Source organism: Lepidochelys kempii, chromosome 1 (genome assembly GCF_965140285.1).
Source record: "Lepidochelys kempii isolate rLepKem1 chromosome 1, rLepKem1.hap1, whole genome shotgun sequence".
Lineage (NCBI taxonomy): Eukaryota > Metazoa > Chordata > Testudines > Cheloniidae > Lepidochelys > Lepidochelys kempii.
The window spans coordinates 6,516,354-6,535,861 of NC_136380.1; the positions used below are offsets into that span (position 1 = coordinate 6,516,354).

The 19,508-nt window shown below is 44.0% G+C and overlaps 2 protein-coding genes across 2 annotated transcripts; both read left to right on the forward strand.

Moving 5' to 3' along the window:
* The first annotated feature begins 2,170 nt into the window (after positions 1-2,170).
* LOC140895135 (olfactory receptor 52P1) lies at positions 2,171-3,676 on the forward strand. The gene is made up of 2 exons (XM_073304517.1): positions 2,171-2,216; positions 2,676-3,676. The coding sequence occupies exon 2, from the start codon at positions 2,720-2,722 to the stop codon at positions 3,674-3,676; it is 957 nt and encodes a 318-aa protein (XP_073160618.1). The 5' UTR covers positions 2,171-2,216; positions 2,676-2,719.
* A 13,926-nt stretch (positions 3,677-17,602) lies between these two features.
* Positions 17,603-19,103, forward strand: LOC140895176 (olfactory receptor 52N2). Its single transcript, XM_073304649.1, has 2 exons — positions 17,603-17,648; positions 18,121-19,103. The coding sequence occupies exon 2, from the start codon at positions 18,165-18,167 to the stop codon at positions 19,101-19,103; it is 939 nt and encodes a 312-aa protein (XP_073160750.1). The 5' UTR covers positions 17,603-17,648; positions 18,121-18,164.
* The last annotated feature ends 405 nt before the right edge of the window (positions 19,104-19,508 follow it).

Consider the following 19,508-nt stretch of genomic DNA (forward strand, 5'->3'; position numbering starts at 1 on the left):
TCACAACCTTTACTCAGTTTTCAATCCAACTTCTTGTTATGTAACTTCAGGCATTTCGCCAGTGGAAAGAACCACTGATGTTTGTGTGACACTGCATCCCATGTAGGTACTTGCAGACTGTTATCAAGTCAGCCCTTCACCATCTTTTTTAAACTACACAGATTGAGATCTTTGAGTCTATCACTATAAAGCAGGTTTTCTGCTCTTTTATTAATTCTTGTGATTGTTCTCTGAACTCTCTTCAGTGTATTATGATACAGCATGGCGAGAGGCCAGCAGGATAGTGTTAGAAGGGAGCCTTATTCCCTGTAGAGGGAATAAAGTTTACTCTAGACCAGTTAAAGCACCTGAAGCCAGTCACATGATAAAAAACCCCTGCTTCAATCAGACAAGAGGAGGAGTTGAAGCACAGTGGATTGGTGTTGGAGCAGAGAGCAGTGTGGAGGAGTTGAAGCAGAGTGGATTGGTGTTGGAGCAGAGAGCAGTGTGGAGGAGTTGAAGCAGAGTGGATTGGTGTTGGAGCAGAGAGCAGTGTGGAGGGAAGCAGAGGAGAGTTTGGAGAAGTGCTGCGGTGGGCTAAGAAGAATAAGAGCCTAGATAAAGGGACACCTGGTTTGTACAGAGGGAGGGCAAGGAGCCCCACAACCTGAAGGGCAGGAGGGGGAAGTAGCCCAGGGGAAGGAACCGCTACTTCTAGTGGTTTACCGCTATCCCTAGGGCCCCTGGGCTGGGACCCGGAGTAGAGGGCGGGCCCGGGTCCCTCCCTCTCCACTCCCCTCCTCTAGGACACTAGTGGGGCAGTTAATACCCCAGTTCAGGGGCAAGAAACAGTGCCCTGAACCCCCCACCCCCGCAAGAAGAGGAAAATGTGAGACTCATCATAGTAGTGCTGGCAATTTGCAACAGTATCGACATCCATCTTCAACGATGGACACCAGAACTGGACAGAGGATTCCAGCAGCTGTTGCTCCAGTGCCAAATATACATGTAAAAAACTTCTCTACCTCTCCTTCAGTCAGATTTCCCTGGATATCATCTCAGGCTCTTTGGCCACATGGTCACACTGGGAGCTCGTGTTTAGCTAATTACCCCTTCATGCCCCCAAATCTAGTTCAGAGTCATTGCACTTCCCACAATATCCCCCCATCGAGTGAGGATTGGCTACATTCTTTGTTTCTATATGTAGATATCCAGCATTAGAACACATACTGGTTGCTTCGACCCAGTTTGCCAATCAACCCAGATTGCTCTGAGTCAGTGACCTGTCCTCTTCATTATTTACCATCCCCTACTTTTTGTGTCATCTGCAAACTTCATCAATATTCAGGCATAAGAAGGTAAGCACCAGAGTAGCTGACACATGTCTCTGCTTACACTAGCCAATTAACGCCTGTAACCCACCAGAAATTGTCTCACCAAAGAAACAAGTTGGAAGGGAGCCAAGTTGCTGACCTATAGCCCGAAATACCACAACACTTGTGCCCCTAGTACCCATTCCCTTGAGTACACAATTATAGCCCAGCATGATTATGCCTGTTTCCATGAGGGAAACTTGGCTCCCTTCCAACACAAGAACTGCATTATGGATCAGACCTATGGTACATCTAGTCTAGTGTCCTCTTTCCGACAGTGAGAGTCCCAGGTGCTTCAGTACAAGGTGTAACAACCTAGGAGTTAGTGGATGGGGGGTTGACCTGACCATCATGAGGTTGTCACCCTAATGCCTAACAGCAAGAGATTGGCTTGTGCCCTGAAACACATTGGCATAGAGGCTTTCCTAAATATTTATTTTGCTGTAACTATTGTAACTGGATAGTCTCACTATCCATGTAAATGTCCGAACACTGACTGATCCTTGCTTAGCTCATGGACCCAATTATGTCTTGTGACAATGAGTTCCTCAGTTTAATTAGGGATCAAGTGAAGAAAGCATTCTTTTTTTATGTGTTTTGAATTTGCCACATTTCAGTGTAATTGAATGTCCTCTTGATCTTTTGTTGGAGAGTAGATAGAGCATGTGTTCTCGCTCTCTCCTTCCAGTCCGTATTTTACAGACTTTTCTCATATCTCCTCTTATTTCTCATATCTCCTCCTTTGTAAGGTAACAATCCCAGGCTTTTCAACCTCTCTCCTTGATCATTCCCTGAACCCCTCTAGTTCTGCAATATCCTGTGTGAGAAGGGTGACCAGTGCTACACAGAGGAGTCCAGAGGAGAGTGAAACATTGTCTGACTGATCTCAATACATTGTATTTTCTGTATGATTCCCCATCCCACTCCTTCTGGGTTCCAATGTTTTGCTTAGTTTCTGTCCCTGCTTGCACTGTGAGGAGAGTTTCCCAGAGCTGTGTAGCATGATGCCCAGCTCCCTGTCCTGAGTTCATACCGTTAAATTACAACCTTGTTAGGTGTTTGAGGAGTTCAAGCTTTTCCCTCCAATGTGAATACATGTTTCAGTTATTAACATTGAAGGTAATGTGCCATTCACCTGGCTTGGTTAGCTCCCTCTGAGGACTTCTCCGGACTTGACTATGACCTAAATAATTTGGTGCCATCTGCAATAGTTGCCACCTCGCTGTTCACCCCCATTCTAGATTGTTAATAACTATGAAATGTATTTTTTTATAATTGTTACAGAGTGTGTAAGCCCCTCACTATGTTTCTGTCCCTTCACAGGAACCTTGAGCATTTCTGAACCTGATTGACATATTGACAACCTTATGGCAGATTTCAATCGCACACCCTCTGACCCTTCAACATTCATCCTAATGGGCATCTCTGGGCTAGAAGCTGCTCACATCTGGATTTCCATCCCATTCTCTATGTTCTACATTATTGGCCTGTTAGGAAATTTCATGCTTCTGTTTGTGGTAGGCAAGGAGCAGACCCTCCACAAGCCGATGTACCTGCTGCTCTGCATGCTGGCGCTCACAGACATCTGCATATCTACCTCCGTCATGCCAAATGCACTGTGTATATTTTGGTTTAATTTGAAAGGTATTACTGTGCATGGCTGCCTCACCCAGATGTTCTTCCTTCACTCAGTTTCTATTATTCAGTCAGCTGTCCTCGTGACAATGGCCTTTGATCGCTATGTTGCCATATGTAACCCTCTGAGATACGCCACCATCCTCACCAATGCACGAATAGCTAAGCTAGGGCTAGTGGGTTTGATAAGAGCTGTTCTCTTCATTCTGCCCCTGCCCCTGCTCCTGAGTAGGCAGCCATTCTGTGACAACCACATTATCCCCCACACGTATTGTGAGCACATGGCTGTGGTGAAGATGTCATGTGGGGAAACCACAGTCAATAAAATGTATGGCTTGGTGATAGCATTTGTAGTCTTAGGGTTAGATCTTATGCTCATTGCCCTGTCCTATGGTCTGATCATCAGGGCTGTCCTCAGAATCTCCTCCAAGAAAGCCCACCAGAAAGCCCTTAATACGTGCACAGCCCACATCTGTGTGATGCTAATGTCTTATCCTCCCTTCTTCTTTTCCAGTCTGACACATAGGTTCGGTCAGGGCATCGCTCCCCACATTCATATTATCTTAGCCAACCTCTATTTCCTCCTCCCCACCATGCTCAACCCTGTCATCTACGGCGTCAAAAACAAAGAGCTTCGTGAGAAAGTGGTCAAATGCACTTGCAGAATGTGCTTTCTCAGGGGCCACTGACTTTAAAACTTTCTGACTAGAGGGGGAAAGGATATCTCCTTGTTAATCATGGGTGCTCTCTTCTAGTTAGGCTAAACTCACCATTGTGGAAGTTCATAGTCTGAGAAATTCCTCACACCTAATGACTTATCACTCCATCATCAACCAGTGCTCTCTCCATTGCTGAGTTCCCTCTCTGACCATCACCTGACCTCTTTCAGCATCACCCATCAGCCCCAACCCCTGTCACTTGGCCTTTCCATGACTTTCAGACGACCAGAAGATAATGCAGCTTTCTGGCTTAAGGTGGCTTTGCATTAATACCTGTGTGTAGAGGATTCTTGATCAGTTTGACAGACTGAATCTATGCTTCTACATAGCCAAAGACAAAGAAAGAAACAACAATGCTGAACTTCTTTTTCATATGTTCAGAGATCTGGTGAGTAAAATTTACCTGATTTTCCTATGTCCAGTGATTCGGGAAGCCTGTAGGATAAACCAAATATTTCAACTGGAAAGTGATAATACAGGAAAGCTGCTGCAGGAATTGAAGACATTCTTCTAGAGCTTATTGGTTAGATTTGTGAAACTGTGTATTTTTGAGAACGGGACTACTGTATTAAACTACAACCAAAACCATTGAGCTGCTCTCAGGTTGGAACTTTCAAAACAGACACTAACAGTTCACACTGGCGAAGATGTCAAAATAGGTGTCGAGATCTCATGTTGGAGTTTTTGAAACAGATGAAACAGAGATTGCCACCAAATGTTGAGGTGATTGAATCACTTGCAGTATTAAGTCCTTCTACTGCGCTCAGCTCTGCATGAGCTAGGTTGGCTGATATCTCATTTTTGCCATTGGTTTGTGGAGAGCTTGGACAGTTGGAGCAGCAGTGGAGAGTTTTGCTGATGGTTCACTGGCCTCATGCTCAGGAAAACCAAGTTGAGCAGTTTGGGGTTGAAGTTCTCGAAAACACGGATTCAGCTGAGGACAAAGACTTTAGTGAACTTGGCTTGTTTGCTCTTTCATTACTGTTGTTACCTTTTAGCAATGCTGCAGTTGAATGATTGTTTTTTTCTCAGATGAACTTGATATAAACAAAATTGTGCAAGAAGATGCAAGAGGAACTTATAGAAAACATTCTTATTAGGGCACATATGCGATGACACAAAATCTGTTGTGAACAGTTTGCACCAAAGAAAGAAATAATTGCAGTGGTCACTGCTGATGTATGAGCAGTAGGAGGAGCATTCTACTCCCAATGAAGACATCGAGGATGAAATGTTGCCATTTAGAGATTAACAGCAACAAGCTAATTCAACTCAAAATATGGACGTTGATTACCATCATTGAATGCCATTAGAAAAAAACATAACATAATAATGTGATTTTTTGTTTTTAGACTACATAAGTCTTGGGCTACTTTTGGATTATTTTTAATACAGTCATTTTTTTTAAACACCTGTCAACCCTCAATTGGGATACTAGTACCAGTACTGGGGGGTTGATTTTGTTTGTCATCTCATAGCTTTGTTGCTAAGGTGCATCAACTCCTGCTGGGGCTTGTAGCTTTTTAAAAAGAAATCAAATCTGTACTAGATATCTAATGAAATCTTCCATTTCTTTCTTGATGTATAGGCCAATGTGTTGATTAAAAAATACCCCTTTGCTTCAAGAAATAGAGCTAATTTTGGGTTAGTTTTTAAATGACTTTGGGCTAATAATGCAGTAGAAATCTGGCAGTCTTTCAAGCTGAGCTGGAGGGAGAGCAGCAGCAGCCAGAAACATAAGGGGCAGAGAAGCAGCCCAGAAGGCAGAAGGGTGTACGTGTATGAGATGGAAGGACAGATGCTGGGGAGAAGAATACTGCAACCTAGAGCCTAAGGGAGTATGACCACCACCAGGACAGATGCCTCACTTACAGTATCAGGCAGAGCAGCCACGGCCTGGGTAGGAGGCACGGGACATGTGAGGAACAAACTGGGAACATTTCTTACATACCAGAATTAGCTGTTTGTGGTGTTCCCCATGCCCGCAGAGTGGGGTTCCTTGTTTCTTGAATATTTCTCTTTTTTTTTTTCATTTTTTTAACCATTATTGTTTAGTAAAATATATTTGGTTTGAACATAATGTCATGATCAGAGAGTCACGGAAGCATTTGGTGTGAAGAGGGCACACTGGAGTGGGGCCACCCTAGCACCTGTCCTAAGTGACCACAATGAGACTGGTGCTTCAGCCTGCCAGGAATCCTGGGACCAGCCATGTCATCATTACAAGGACTTTGCTACACAGGAGAGTGTAAGGGGAGTGTGACGGGTTGGATCACAGAAAACCCCTGGGAGCTGCTGCCTGATGTGCCAAGATTACTTCTGCTCCTGCTTTCCTGCCCCTAGCAGCTTACGACTTCAGAGCCCTGCCTGGTTTGAGCCAGACCCACTAGCCTGCTGCAAACCCAGATCCAGGTCTGAACCGCTTCCCCTAGCAGCTGCAGGCTTAACTGAAGACCAGTTAAGAAGTGTTCCTGCCTTTGACACTCAGATGCCCAATTCCCAATGGTGCCAAACCCTAAATAAATCCCTTTTACCCTGTATAAAGCTTATACAGGGTAAACTCATAAATTGTTCACCGTCTATAACACTGACAGAGAGATATGCACAGCTGTCATCCCCCCCGCCCCCTGCAAGTATTAATACATACTCTGGGTTAATTAATAAATAAAAAGTGATTTTATTAAATACAGAAAGTAGGATTTAAGTGGTTCCAAGTAGTAACAGACAGAACAAAGTGAATTACCAAGTAAAAGAAAATAAAACACACAAATCTAAGCCTAATACAGTAATAAAACTGAATACAGACAAAATCTCACCCTCAGAGATGGTTCAATAAGTTTCTTTCACAGACTGGACACCTTCCCAGTCTGGGCACAATTCTTTCCCCTGGTACAGCCCTTGTTCCAGCTCAGCTCAGGGTATCTGGGGGATTGCTCATGATGGACTCCTTTTGTTCTGTTCCACCGCTTTTATATCTTTTGCATAAGGTGGGAATCCTTGGTCCCTCTCTGGGTTCCCACCCCTTCCTTCTCAATCGAAAAGCACAAGGTTAAAGATGGATTCCAGTTCAGGTGACATGATCACATGTCATGGTAAGACCCCAAGCCTTCATTCCTCCCACCCTGACTCAAGGAAGACATGACTGCAAATAGAGACATCCCAGTCAATTGTCTAGCTTCATGGGAGCCATTAAGATTCCAAACCACCATTAATGGCCCACACTTTGCATAATTAAAATAGGCCCTCAGAGTTATATTTCATATTTCTAGTTTCAGATACAAGAGTGATACATTTATACAAATAGGATGACCACACTCAGTAACTTATAAGCTTTGTAATGATACCTTACAAGAGACCTTTTGCATGAAGCATATTCTAGTTACATTATATTCACACTCATCATTATTTCATAAAATAATATAGAGTGCAAAGTCACAGGGAGTCGTTGAGGTTAGGCAGGTCTCTGGGTAAAGGGAGTGGGAGTGGGGACTCAAACCCTTTCACTAGCCAATTCTCCTGGGTAGTGCAGAAGCCAGGAAAGTTTCCCACAACAGCAGGACTATTGCCCTGCATACAGTACGGAATGGGACAAACTAGATTTTGGGCTGGATTTTAGTGATGTATAAAGAGAGGTGTAACTTGTGAAATCTTCATATAAAGGAAAAAAGCTGAAGTGTGTAACTTTGGGAAGCACACTTTCTGCGTAAGATGAATGTAATATCACTGCACGAGACGGCTTCCCAGAGACTGGTATTGTATAAATCCTTTTTCTGGTACTATTTTATTATGGGTTTAGAGCAGTAAAAATGACACTGTTTATTTGACCTCTTGAATATATTTCGTAAGAAATTAAAGCTTTGTCAAGAAATTGACTACACAGTTGATCAACAACCAGTATGAATCACTCCTTCCTCTCATATTCAATATTTAGACATAATGAAGGCACCCATGAAAATAATTCTTCTCAGTAAAAGGGCCGATGAAGTTTACGAGCCTTCAGCATTAAAGAAATCAATGGGAAATGTTAGTTTTGTTTTTCGTATTATGCGCCAAAGAAAGATTCTGGAAAGCCTTCCTGAGGATTCTGAGAACTGCCTTTGAGTCATGGTTGTGGTAATTCAGGGCAGTCAGGAATAACTGCTCCCGTTTCCTCCCACTGCTCAAGGGAATTCACATGAGTGTCTTAACAGACAACATACCATGTACGTATTGCGTAATTAAATCGGGAGGAGCCAGGTTGCCCTCCCTCCGCACAGAAGCACTACAATTATTAATCTGGGGCATTTCCCACAGTATCACACTATTGACAGCCTGCCTTCTGGGGCACAAAACCGGACAGCAGACAGCCTGAATCGCAGGAGCCCCAGAACTCGCTGCGTTTGTCACTGAATAGAAGCGGTTTCTCCTACATCATCCAACAATGAAATGACATTAGACCCTCGCAGATAGCAGTTGTCTTGGGAAAGCATGTGTCAGGGCAATGTCAGCCACAGCTACCCCAGAACCAGCTTGGGTACTTTCTGATAGTAGCCCGGTTTGATCTGCTCTCTGTCAAGGCAGAGCTGACCTTTAAGGGTGGCGATGGAATGGACAGCCCAGGGCTCCGGTGAATGTGAATCCCAGGGCTATAGTATATAAGCCTGTGTCTCAGTCAGTAGTGAAGAAGAGACACCGGAAAGCTGGGTGAGCTGCCCCAGTAGCTGTCTGGGGAGACTAGGCCAAACTCTCTGCTAAGAAATTGGGAAAGTGGCTGGGAAGGGACCCAGTCTATGCAAACAAAATAGACATTGGGGAAGGGTTGATCTATGAAGGGAAGCCAGAGGAAGGGATTCATAGGAAGAGTGCCAGGGAAACAGAGAGGGCAAGAGCTGGGGTGGAAGGGTCTAAGGGTAGATAGCCCAACTGTGCATCATCCGAGGGGGAAGACCTGTGGTAGAGGGATGAGTCCTGGCTGTGTTGCCACTGTGGAAGGAGGGGAAGGACTCTCTGGAGCCCAGGAGGCCTGGAACCCCACAGCCCAGGAAGGTGGAGCAGCTACAGCAAGTGTCAGCAATGACAAGGACTTGATACAAATGCCCTCAAAGATGTGTGATAAGGCCTGGAAATGTTGCTACTAACAGTCTTCACAGCAGGTACATTTAGAGACTTCAGGGATTTGTGTTTGAGAGAGCAATCCACACCCAGCTTTCCGAAATCAAACACATGGTCACAAACCCTTTCACCAATGGCTGCTAAATGAGACCGTGGCAACTAGGATGGGGGGGTGACATCAGTGCTCCCTCTAAGCTGCACACCTGCACAACAGCCAATCAAGTTCTACGCACTTGTTTATTACACCCACGTCCATCATCAGCCACGATGACTTGTGTTTATCTTGGTAGATTCAGTCAGAGAAAGCAGCAGGGTGAAGGTAAAACCCTCTAACACCCAGTGTCTACTCTTTGTACTTGGGTGACTTAAGTAAGCCCTTGGGTAGCTCAGTTTGGGTGTGTGGCACCATCTGCTGTCGTGTTGGGTGATCACACGGCCTGGAGAGGCTGAATCACCAGCAAAGCAGGGTGGAAAAGGGCCAGCCCAGCTGGGTGGTTAGAAGGTTGCAGCAGTTTCCATGGCTCCCAGACTGCACCCCGGGGCCGATAACCCATCACACTCATACCTTCAGCATCCAAAATTCGGCCCCCAGGCACCTGTGATGCAAGCATGGGGCAGGGACTGTATCCAGTCCAAAAGATCCAGATATAGTGGTTGTTTGATTCCTTTACCCCTGTGTTCTCATCCCAGCAGGGCATAACAATGTCAAACACCACAGTGAGTGGAGAAGAACCATTGAACTAGTTCTCACACAGGATATCACAGTCCCTTTTCTGCATTGATGTCTGAAAGATCAACGCAGTATTAAAATTGGATGATTACCCGATGCAGAGTGGAGATGGAATATTAGAACAGTTTGGTCTTCCAGATGTATATCCACTTTAGACCTCACAAAGTTATACTGGCAAACACCTTTGATACCAGAATCTTGGGAGAAGAAAGCCTTTTTCATGCCCTATGGCTTGCATCAATTGAGGATCACTTCATTTGGCCTTCACAGAGTAGCATTGACTTTGCATGGGCAGTATGTCTTGCTATGCTGCTACGATCACTTGAAAATGTTTTTTTGTCCCGTATCTTGTAGCAGTATTCCGCACGTAGTGCAGATGGCTGTACATTATACCTGGAGGAAAAAAAAAAACATTGTCAATTGCTAGGCTGAACAACATTCTGCAAGACAGTTTACCCTGACAATCTTCAGCCTCTGGTATCAGCAATTTATTTCTTCACTCCCGGGGGAGGCACTCAAGCTGAAGTTCTCCAGGGTCAATTTTCTGCTCTGCCCATATCTCATGGAGCCGAGGGAATTACCTGGGATTCCTTGCCAATCTGAGAGTCTGCAGGGACTGTACAGGGGAATCATAAAACTCACTGCCCAACATGGCGAGTGTCAGACATGTTGAGATTCGTACCTTGATTTTCAGGGCTCTCCCTTCCTGTCACTGTATGGAGATTTTTTTTCTCTGCTGAGCAGGATTTCGGTGAGTTGCCTGTTCCTGTACTAAAGTTATTGCTAAGGGCAGAGGAAGGGCTCCAGGGTGGAAGTGAAAAACCATCTGGGCAGGAATTCACCACCACTGTGACTTGAACTGTTTGTTTAGTATTGTCAGAAACACCAAGGGATTTACCTGGTAAAATTGAAAGATCATATTGAGATAGTTTATACAAATATTTGTTTTTAAGATGAGTACTTTGTCTCTTACTGTGTCCTTCTATCTGTCTCAATAGCTTCCTTTTTTGGACGGTGTAGTTTTTCCTCTGGTTCACTCATTTTTTTCCAATTCAGCACCTTCACTGTCCTATTAGAAAGTGCAGCCAAAGCCTCTGCAGTGAGTATCTGTGTTACCAGAGGTTTCACAACAAGAATGGGCCGCACACTGGCCAGATTCTGCTCTTGCATTCAACCTTCACTGGGTCACTCCAGATTGACGCTGGCTTCCCTGAGAGCCAAATCAGGGCCCACGTGTTTTGGAATCCCCATCTTTCGTGCCTGGTCTCATAATGCCATATAAACTGGGGGTATCCTTCATATACTTTCAGCACCTTTACAGAAACGGGCTTACTGTAGCAGGACCCGAACCCGTGATTTTTGCAGCTTGTAGCAAAAATTAAAAAACTCAGGGTTAATCTGATCCCATTGAGATCAATGGCAAAGCTTTGAAAACAGCCAGGAGTTCACCCTAAATCCATATATAGGGACATAAATAAATAGCCCTATTTACACCAGTCATTAGCCTCCAGTGACTTCAACTGGAGTCGTGCCGCAGCCTCTAAGGCTGGGTAAGTTTGTTTGAATCAAAATAAACTGACAGAACAGTTGCTGGAATCTCAAACTTTTTTCCAGAAAGAATTTCTATAACTTCAACTTCCAGCCATTGGATCCTGTTGCACCTCTGTATGCCAGCTTGAAAAGCCTATCATTAAATATTGGTTCCCCATGTAGGTACTTACAGACTGTTATCAAGTCACCCCTTAACCATCTTTGTTAAACTACACAGATTGAGAGCTTTGAGTCTATCACTATAAGGCAGGTTTTCTAATCTTTTACTAATTCTTGTGACTCTTCTCTGAACCTTCTTTATAGAATCATAGAATATCGGGGTTGGAAGGGACCTCAGGAGGTCATCTAATCCAACCCCCTGCTAAAAGCAGGACCAATCCCCAATTTTTGCCCCAGATCCCTAAATGGCCCCCTCAAGGATTGAGCTCACAACCCTGGGTTTAGCAGGCCAATGCTCAAACCACTGAGCTATCCCTCCCCCACAGTGTATCAACATCTATCTTTAACCATGCACACCAGAACAGGACAGAGGATTCCAGCAGTAGTCACACCAGTGCCAAATATACAGGTAAAATAACTTCTCTACTTCTCCTTCAGATTTCCCTGGTTATCATCTCAGGCTCTTTTTCGCCACATGGTCACACTGGGAGCTCATGTATAGCTAATTACCCCTTCATGCCCCCAAATCTGGTTCAGAGTCATTGCACTTCCCAGGATATCTCCCCATCATATGAGCATTGCCTACATTCTTTGTTTCTAGGTGTAGATATCTACATGGCTATATTAGAACACATGTTGGTTGATTTGGCGCAGTTTTCCAAACAATTCAGATTGCTTTGAATCAGTGACCTGTCCTCTTCATTATTTACTTCCCCCCAAATATTGCATCATCTGCAAACTTCTTCGATATTTGGGCATAAGAAGGGTTGGCAGGTGAGCTGCTGACACATGTCTCTTCTTACACTTGTTTGTTAACAACTGTAATTTATGCCTCAGACAATGCTGGGTGCCTGCAAGAAAGTGTCTCACCAAACGAAACAAGGGAATTGATAGAGGTGCCGGCCTGTACTTGTGCCCCTGGTGCCCATTCTCTTGAGTACAAAGCCATAGTCCAGCATGAGAATGTCTTTTTCTATGACAGAAATTTGGCTTCTTTCCAATATAGGAACTGCATTGTGGATCAGATCTATGGTCCATGTAGTCCAGTGTCCTTTCTCTAACAGTGAAAGCCACAAAATCTGCAGTACAAGGTGTAAGAAATCCAGCAGTTGGTTGATGGAGGGGGATGACCTGAATATCATGAGGGTGTCACCCAAATGCCTAACAGTTAGAGATTGGCTTGTGTCCTGAAACACATGCCTGTATAGGCTTTCCAAAATATTCATTTAGCTGTAACTATTGTACCTGGAGATTGTCACTATCCGTGTATATGTCCAAACCCTTCCTGATTCTTGCTTAGCATCTGGCCTCAACTTCCTTTTGTGGCAACAAGTTCCTCAGTCTAATTAGGCATCAAGTGAATATACCATTTTATTTATCTGTTTAGAAGTCATAGATTCATAGATTCATAGATATTTAGGTCAGAAGGGACCATTATGATCATCTAGTCTGACCTCCTGCACAATGCAGGCCACAGAACTTCACCCACCACTCCTAAAAAAGACCTCACACCTATATCTGTGCTATTGAAGTCCTCAAATTGTAGTTTGAAGACCTCAAGGAGCAGAGAATCCTCCAGCAAGTGACCCATGCCCCATGCTACAGAGGAAGGCGAAAAACCTCCAGGGCCTTCCAATCTGCCCTGGAGGAAAATTCCTTCCCGACCCCAAATATGGCGATCAGCTAAACCCTGAGCATATGGGCAAGATTCATCAGCCAGATACTACAGAAAATTCTTTCCCGGGTAACTTGGATCTTACCCCATCTAAAAACCCATCACAGGCCATTGGGCCTATTTACCATGAATATTTAATTACCAAAACCATGTTATCCCATCATACCATCTCCTCCATAAACTTATCGAGTTTAATCTTAAAGCAAGATAGATCTTTTGCCCCCACTACTTCCCTCGGAAGGCTATTCCAAAACTTCACTCCTCTGATGGTTAGAAACCTTCGTCTAATTTCTAATCTAAATTTCCTAGTGGCCAGTTTATATCCATTTGTTCTTGTGTCCACATTGGTACTGAGTTTAAATAATTCCTCTCCCTCTCTGGTATTTATCCCTCTGATATATTTATAGAGAGCAATCATATCTCCCCTCAACCTTCTTTTAGTTAGGCTAAACAAGCCAAGCTCCCTGAGTCTCCTTTCATAAGACAAGTTTTCCATTCCTCGGATCATCCTAGTAGCCCTTCTCTGTACCTGTTCCAGTTTGAATTCATCCTTCTTAAACATGGGAGACCAGAACTGCACACAGTATTCCAGGTGAGGTCTCACCAGTGCCTTATATAACGGTACTAAAACCTCCTTATCCCTACTGGAAATACCTCTCCTGATGCATCCCAAGACGACATTAGCTTTTTTCACAGCCATATCACATTGGCAGCTCATAGTCAACCTATGATCAACCAATACTCCAAGGTCCTTTTCCTCCTCCGTTACTTCTAGTTGATGCGTCCCTAGCTTATAACTAAAATTCTTGTTATTAATCCCTAAATGCATGACCTTACACTTCTCACTATTAAATTTCATCCTATTCCTATTACTCCAGTTTACAAGGTCATCCAGATCCTCCTGTAGGGTATCCCTGTCCTTCTCTAAATTAGCAATACCTCCCAGCTTTGTATCATCTGCAAACTTTATTAGCACACTCCCACTTTTTGTGCCCAGGTCAGTAATAAAAAGATTAAATAAGATTGGTCCCAAAACTGATCCTTGAGGAACTCCACTGGTAACCTCCCTCCAACTTGACAGTTCACCTTTCAGTAGGACCCGTTGTTGTCTCCCCTTTAACCAATTCCCTATCCACCTTTCAATTTTCCTATTGATGCCCATCTTATCCAATTTAACTAATAATTCCCCATGTGGCACAGTATCAAACGCCTTACTAAAATCTAAATAAATTAGATCCACTGCGTTTCCTTTATCTAAAAAATCTGTTACTCTCTCAAAGAAGGAAATCAGGTTGGTTTGGCACGATCTACCTTTTGTAAAACCATGTTGTATTTTGTCCCATTTACCATTGACTTCAATGTCCTTAACTACCTTCTCCTTCAAAATTTTTTCCAAGACCTTGCATACTACAGATGTCAAACTAACAGGCCTATAATTACTTGGATCACTTTTTTTCCCTTTCTTAAAAATAGGAACTATGTTAGCAATTCTCCAATCATATGGTACAACCCCTGAATTTACAGATTCATTAAAAATTCTTGCTAATGGGCTTGCAATTTCTTGTGCCAATTCTTTTAATATTCTTGGATGAAGATTATCTGGGCCCCCCGATTTAGCCCCATTAAGCTGTTTGAGTTTCGCTTCTACCTCAGATATGGTGATGTCTACCTCCATATCCTCATTCCCATTTATCATGCTACCATTATCCCTAAGATCCTCTTTAGTCTTATTAAAGACTGAGGCAAAGTATTTGTTTAGATATTGGGCCATGCCTAGATTATCCTTGACCTCCACTCCATCCTCAGTTTTTAGCGGTCCCACTTCTTCTTTCTTTGTTTTCTTCCTATTTATATGACTATAGAACCTTTTACTATTGGTTTTAATTCCCTTTGCAAGGTCCAACTCTACTTGACTTTTAGCCTGTCTCACTTTATCCCTACATATTCTGACCTCAATAAGGTAGCTTTCCTTACTGATCCCTCCCTTCTTCCACTCCCTATATGCTTTCTGCTTTTTCTTAATTACCTCTCTAAGATGCTTGCTCATCCAGCTTGGTCTACAACTCCTGCCTATGAATTTTTTCCCCTTTCTTGGGATGCAGGCTTCCGATAGCTTCTGCAGCTTTAATTTAAAATAATCCCAGGCCTCCTCTACCTTTAAACCCATAAATTCTTCAGTCCAATCCACTTCCCTAACTAATTTCCTTAATTTTTGAAAGTCAGCCCTTTTGAAATCAAAAACCCTAGTTGCAGATTTATTTTTGTTAATCCTTCCATTCAGTTTGAACTGAATTAGCTCATGATCACTTGAGCCAAGATTATCCCCTACAACCATTTCCTCTATGAGATCCTCATTACTCGCCAAAACCAAATCTAAAATGGCATCCCCTCTAGTCGGTTCAGCAACTACTTGTTGAAGGAATCCATCAGCTATCGCATCTAGGAAAATCTGAGCCCTATTATTATTACTAGCACTCATCCTCCAGTCTATATCTGGGAAGTTAAAGTCTCCCATGATCACACAGTTTCCATTAGTATTTACTTTATTAAAAACATTAAAAAGGGCTCTATCCATATCCAAATTAGATCCCGGCGGTCTATAGCACACCCCAAGCACTATCCCAGGGGAGGCTCTAATAGTTTTCTTCCCCAATTTAATTATTGCCCAGACAGACTCAGTCATATCCATTTCATCGCTTATTTCTTTACATTCTATCTCATCATTGATATACAATGCTACTCCACCACCTTTACCTTTATTTCGGTCTTTCCTAAACAGCACATACCCTTCAATACCTGTAGCCCAGTCATGACGACTATTCCACCAGGTCTCTGTTATACCTAGAATATCTGGTTTCACTTCCTGCACCAGTAACTCTAGTTCCTCCATTTTGTTACCTAGGCTCCTTGCATTAGTGTACAAACATCTTAATTTTTGCTGTTTGGCCTCACTCACATTCTGTACCCTATTAGGCACGGTTATTTTACTACCAGTATAACCTATTAGACTTGTATCTACACTGCCCTTCCTCCTACCTACAGCTGTATCCACTCTTACTTCATTTTCTTTCCACTCTATGCTAAATTCTGGCGTGGAGATTACCTGGACATCTCCCAACCATCTCCCCCAAATTCCTAGTTTAAAGCTCTCTTAATCAGTTGTGCCAGCCTCCATCCTAGAAGTCTATTTCCTTCCCTACTCAGATGAAGTCCATCCCGAGAGAACTGTCCTCTATCCATGAATGCCTCCCAATGGCCATACATCCCAAAGCCCTCCTTATAGCACCACTGCCTAAGCCATCTATTGATAGTCATAATCTTGTCACACCTTTGTTGCCCTTCTCTAGGAACAGGCAGAATCCCACTAAAGATCACCTGAGCCTCAATTTCCTTAAGCGTCCTCCCCAGCCTAACATAGTCTCCCTTAATACTTTCCAGTGAGAATCTAGCCGTATCATTTGTTCCCACATGAAGGATAATTAGGGGATTCTTTCCCGCTCCCTTTAGAATCCTTTTTAACCTCAGGTCTACATCCCGTATCTTAGCACCTGGAAGACAGCACACCCTCCTATTTTCTGGATCAGCTCTGGTTACAGGCCTATCTATTCTTCTCAATAAAGAGTCCCCAATCACATAGACCTGCCTTTTCCTAGTGACGGTGCTATTCTCCAGTCTATCCCCTGTTCCCTCTGGCTGCAAGTTTTTTTCCATTCCCATTCTCCCTTGTAATCCTTTTTAACCCATCCTGTATCCTCCTGGGGCTCATATTTGGTGTAATCTCCATTAACTCTTCCCCTTTTCCTATAGGACTAACCGCTCTTCTCTTCTTCCTTGCCCTGTCACCTTCAGTGACTACCTGCTGAGCCCCTTCTTCATTTTCCAACTCTGCAAACCTATTCTGAAGCTCTATTTCTCCTTCACTAGCCCGTCTTTTCCTCTGCCTAGTTCTTTTAGTCACATGCTTCCACTGACCACTTTCCTCACCCAGTCTCCCCTCAGAATTCCCTAGTCCTGCTTCCATCTGCAAGTCTGAGCTTTTCCCTTCAGATACCTCATGTCTTTGCTCCATAATCTGCTCAAACCCCTTCCTAAACTCTACCAGACTTTCCACCTGCATCTCCAAACCTCTGATCTTTTCCTCCATCAGCTCTATCAGACGGCATTTCATGCAGACAAAACTCTTACCAGGTGCCCCCTCCAGGATCATGTACATACCACAGCTTCCACATCCAGTCATCTTCATTGTGTCATCTGCTACATGGGTCACTCCCACTGCCACCTCTGAATCTGTCATAGCCTTCCCACCTAAATCCTGTTAATCTGGGAAACACAAACCACACCAAAACACCACCACCCACAGCAAAACCAAACCCCACACAAGCACCACAAGACAAACTCCCCTTTCAAACTCCCACTCAAACTCCCCTGTTTACAGCTCTGTTTGCTAGCTCCTGTGCTGCTGCAGCTGTCTGTACGATGTTTCAATGTAATTGAATGCCCTCTTGAACTTGTGTTGGAGAGTAAATGGAGCACGTGTACTCCATCTCTCCTTCCAGTCAGTATTTTACAGACTTTTCTTATACCTCCTCTTATTCATCTAACTTGTAAGGTAACAATCCCAGTCTTTTCAACCTTTCTCCTTGAGCATTCTCATTGCCCTTCCCTGAACCCCTCTAGTTCTGAAATATCCTGTGTGAGAAGAGTGACCACTACTACACAGAGGAGTCCTGAGGAGGGTGAAACATTGACTGACTGATCTTATGGCATTGTATTTTCTGTATGATTTCCCATCTCACTCCTCCTGGATTCCAGTGTTTTGCTTAGTTTCTGTCCCTGCTTGCTCTGCGAGCAGGGTTTCATAGGGCTGTGCACCATGACACCCACGTCCCTGTGCACCATGACACCCACGTCCCTGTCCTGAGCTCATACAGTTAATTTAGAAGCTTGTTAGATGTTTCAGGAGTTCAAGCTTTTTCCTCCAATGGGCAGACATGTTGCAGTTATTGACATTGAAGGTCATGTGCCATTCACATGGCTGGGTTAGCTCCCTCTGAGGACTTCTCTGGACTTGACTAGAACCTAAATAATTTGGTGCCATCTGCAAATGTTGCCACCTCACTGCTCACCCCCCATTCTAGATTGTAAATAGCTAACAAATATTTGTTATAAACTGTGTAACCCCCTAACTGTGATTCTTTCCCTTCCCAGGTACCTTGAGCATTTCTGAGCCCAATTGACCGATCAATCACCTCATGGCAGCTTTCAACCTCACCACCTCTGACACTTCACCATTTATCCTAATGGGCATCCCTGGCCTCGAAGCTGCCCACATCTGGATTTCCATCCTGTTCTCTATATTCTACATTATCGGCCTGTTTGGAAATTTCATGCTTCTATTTATTGTAGGCAAAGAGCAGACACTCCACAGACCGATGTATCTGCTGCTCTGCTTGCTGGCACTCACAGACATCGGCACATCTACCTCTGTCGTGCCAAAGGCACTGTGCATATTTTGGTTCAATTTGAAAGGCATTACCGTAGGTGGCTGCCTCACCCAGATGTTCTTCCTTCATTCAGTTTCTATTATGCAGTCAGCTGTACTCGTGACAATGGCCTTTGATCGCTATGTTGCCATATGTACCCCTCTGAGATATGCCACCATCCTCACCAATGTAAGAATAGTTAAGCTAGGGCTTGTGGGTTTGATAAGAGCTGTTCTTTTCATTCTGCCCCTGCCCCTGCTTCTGAGTAGGCAGCCATTCTGTGACAACCCCATTATCCCCCATACGTACTGCGAGCATATAGCTGTGGCGAAGATATCATGTGGAGACACCCTTGTCAACAGGACGTACGGCTTGGTGGTAGCATTTGTAGTCATTGGGTTAGATCTGACACTCGTTGCCCTGTCCTACAGTCTGATCATCAGGGCCATCCTCAGAATCTCCTCCAAGAAATCCTGTCTGAAAGCTCTCAACACCTGCACAGCCCACATCTGTGTGATGATGACATCTTTTACTCTCTTCTTTTTCTCCACTCTGACACACCGGTTTGGACAGAGCATCACTCCCCATGTTCACATAATCTTGGCAAACCTCTTCTTCCTCATCCCTCCCATGATCAACCCGATCATTTATGGGGTCAAAACCAAAGAGCTCCGTGACAAAGTGGTCAAATACACCTGCAGAAGGTGATCGCCTGGGGCTCTTGATTTTAATCATCTAGGGCAAGAGGAGAAAGGAGATCTCCTCATTAATCAAGGGTGCTCGGTCCCAGTTTGGCTGAGCTCAACATTGTACAAGTTAACAGACTGAAAAGTTCCTCACACCTCATGTCCTATCACTCCATCAGCAAGCACTGCTCTCTCTGTTGCGGAGTTCCCTCTCTCTGACCATCATGTGATCTCATTCGGCATCACAAATCAGTCCCCAACCCCACACAACCTGTCACTCAGCCTTTCTGTGACTTCCAGACTTCCAGAAGATACTGCAGGTTTCTGAAGCCTGGTGGCTTTGCATTAGTCCATCAGTTTGATTAACTAAAGCTATGCTTTCAGATAGCCAAAAACAAAGAAAGAAACTAAAATGCTGAATTTCTTT

Bases quoted from the DNA above. Each gene is read 5' to 3' on its own strand.
- LOC140895135 (XM_073304517.1), top strand. From the start codon at position 2,720: ATGGCAGATTTCAATCGCACACCCTCTGACCCTTCAACATTCATCCTA.
- LOC140895176 (XM_073304649.1), top strand. From the start codon at position 18,165: ATGGCAGCTTTCAACCTCACCACCTCTGACACTTCACCATTTATCCTA.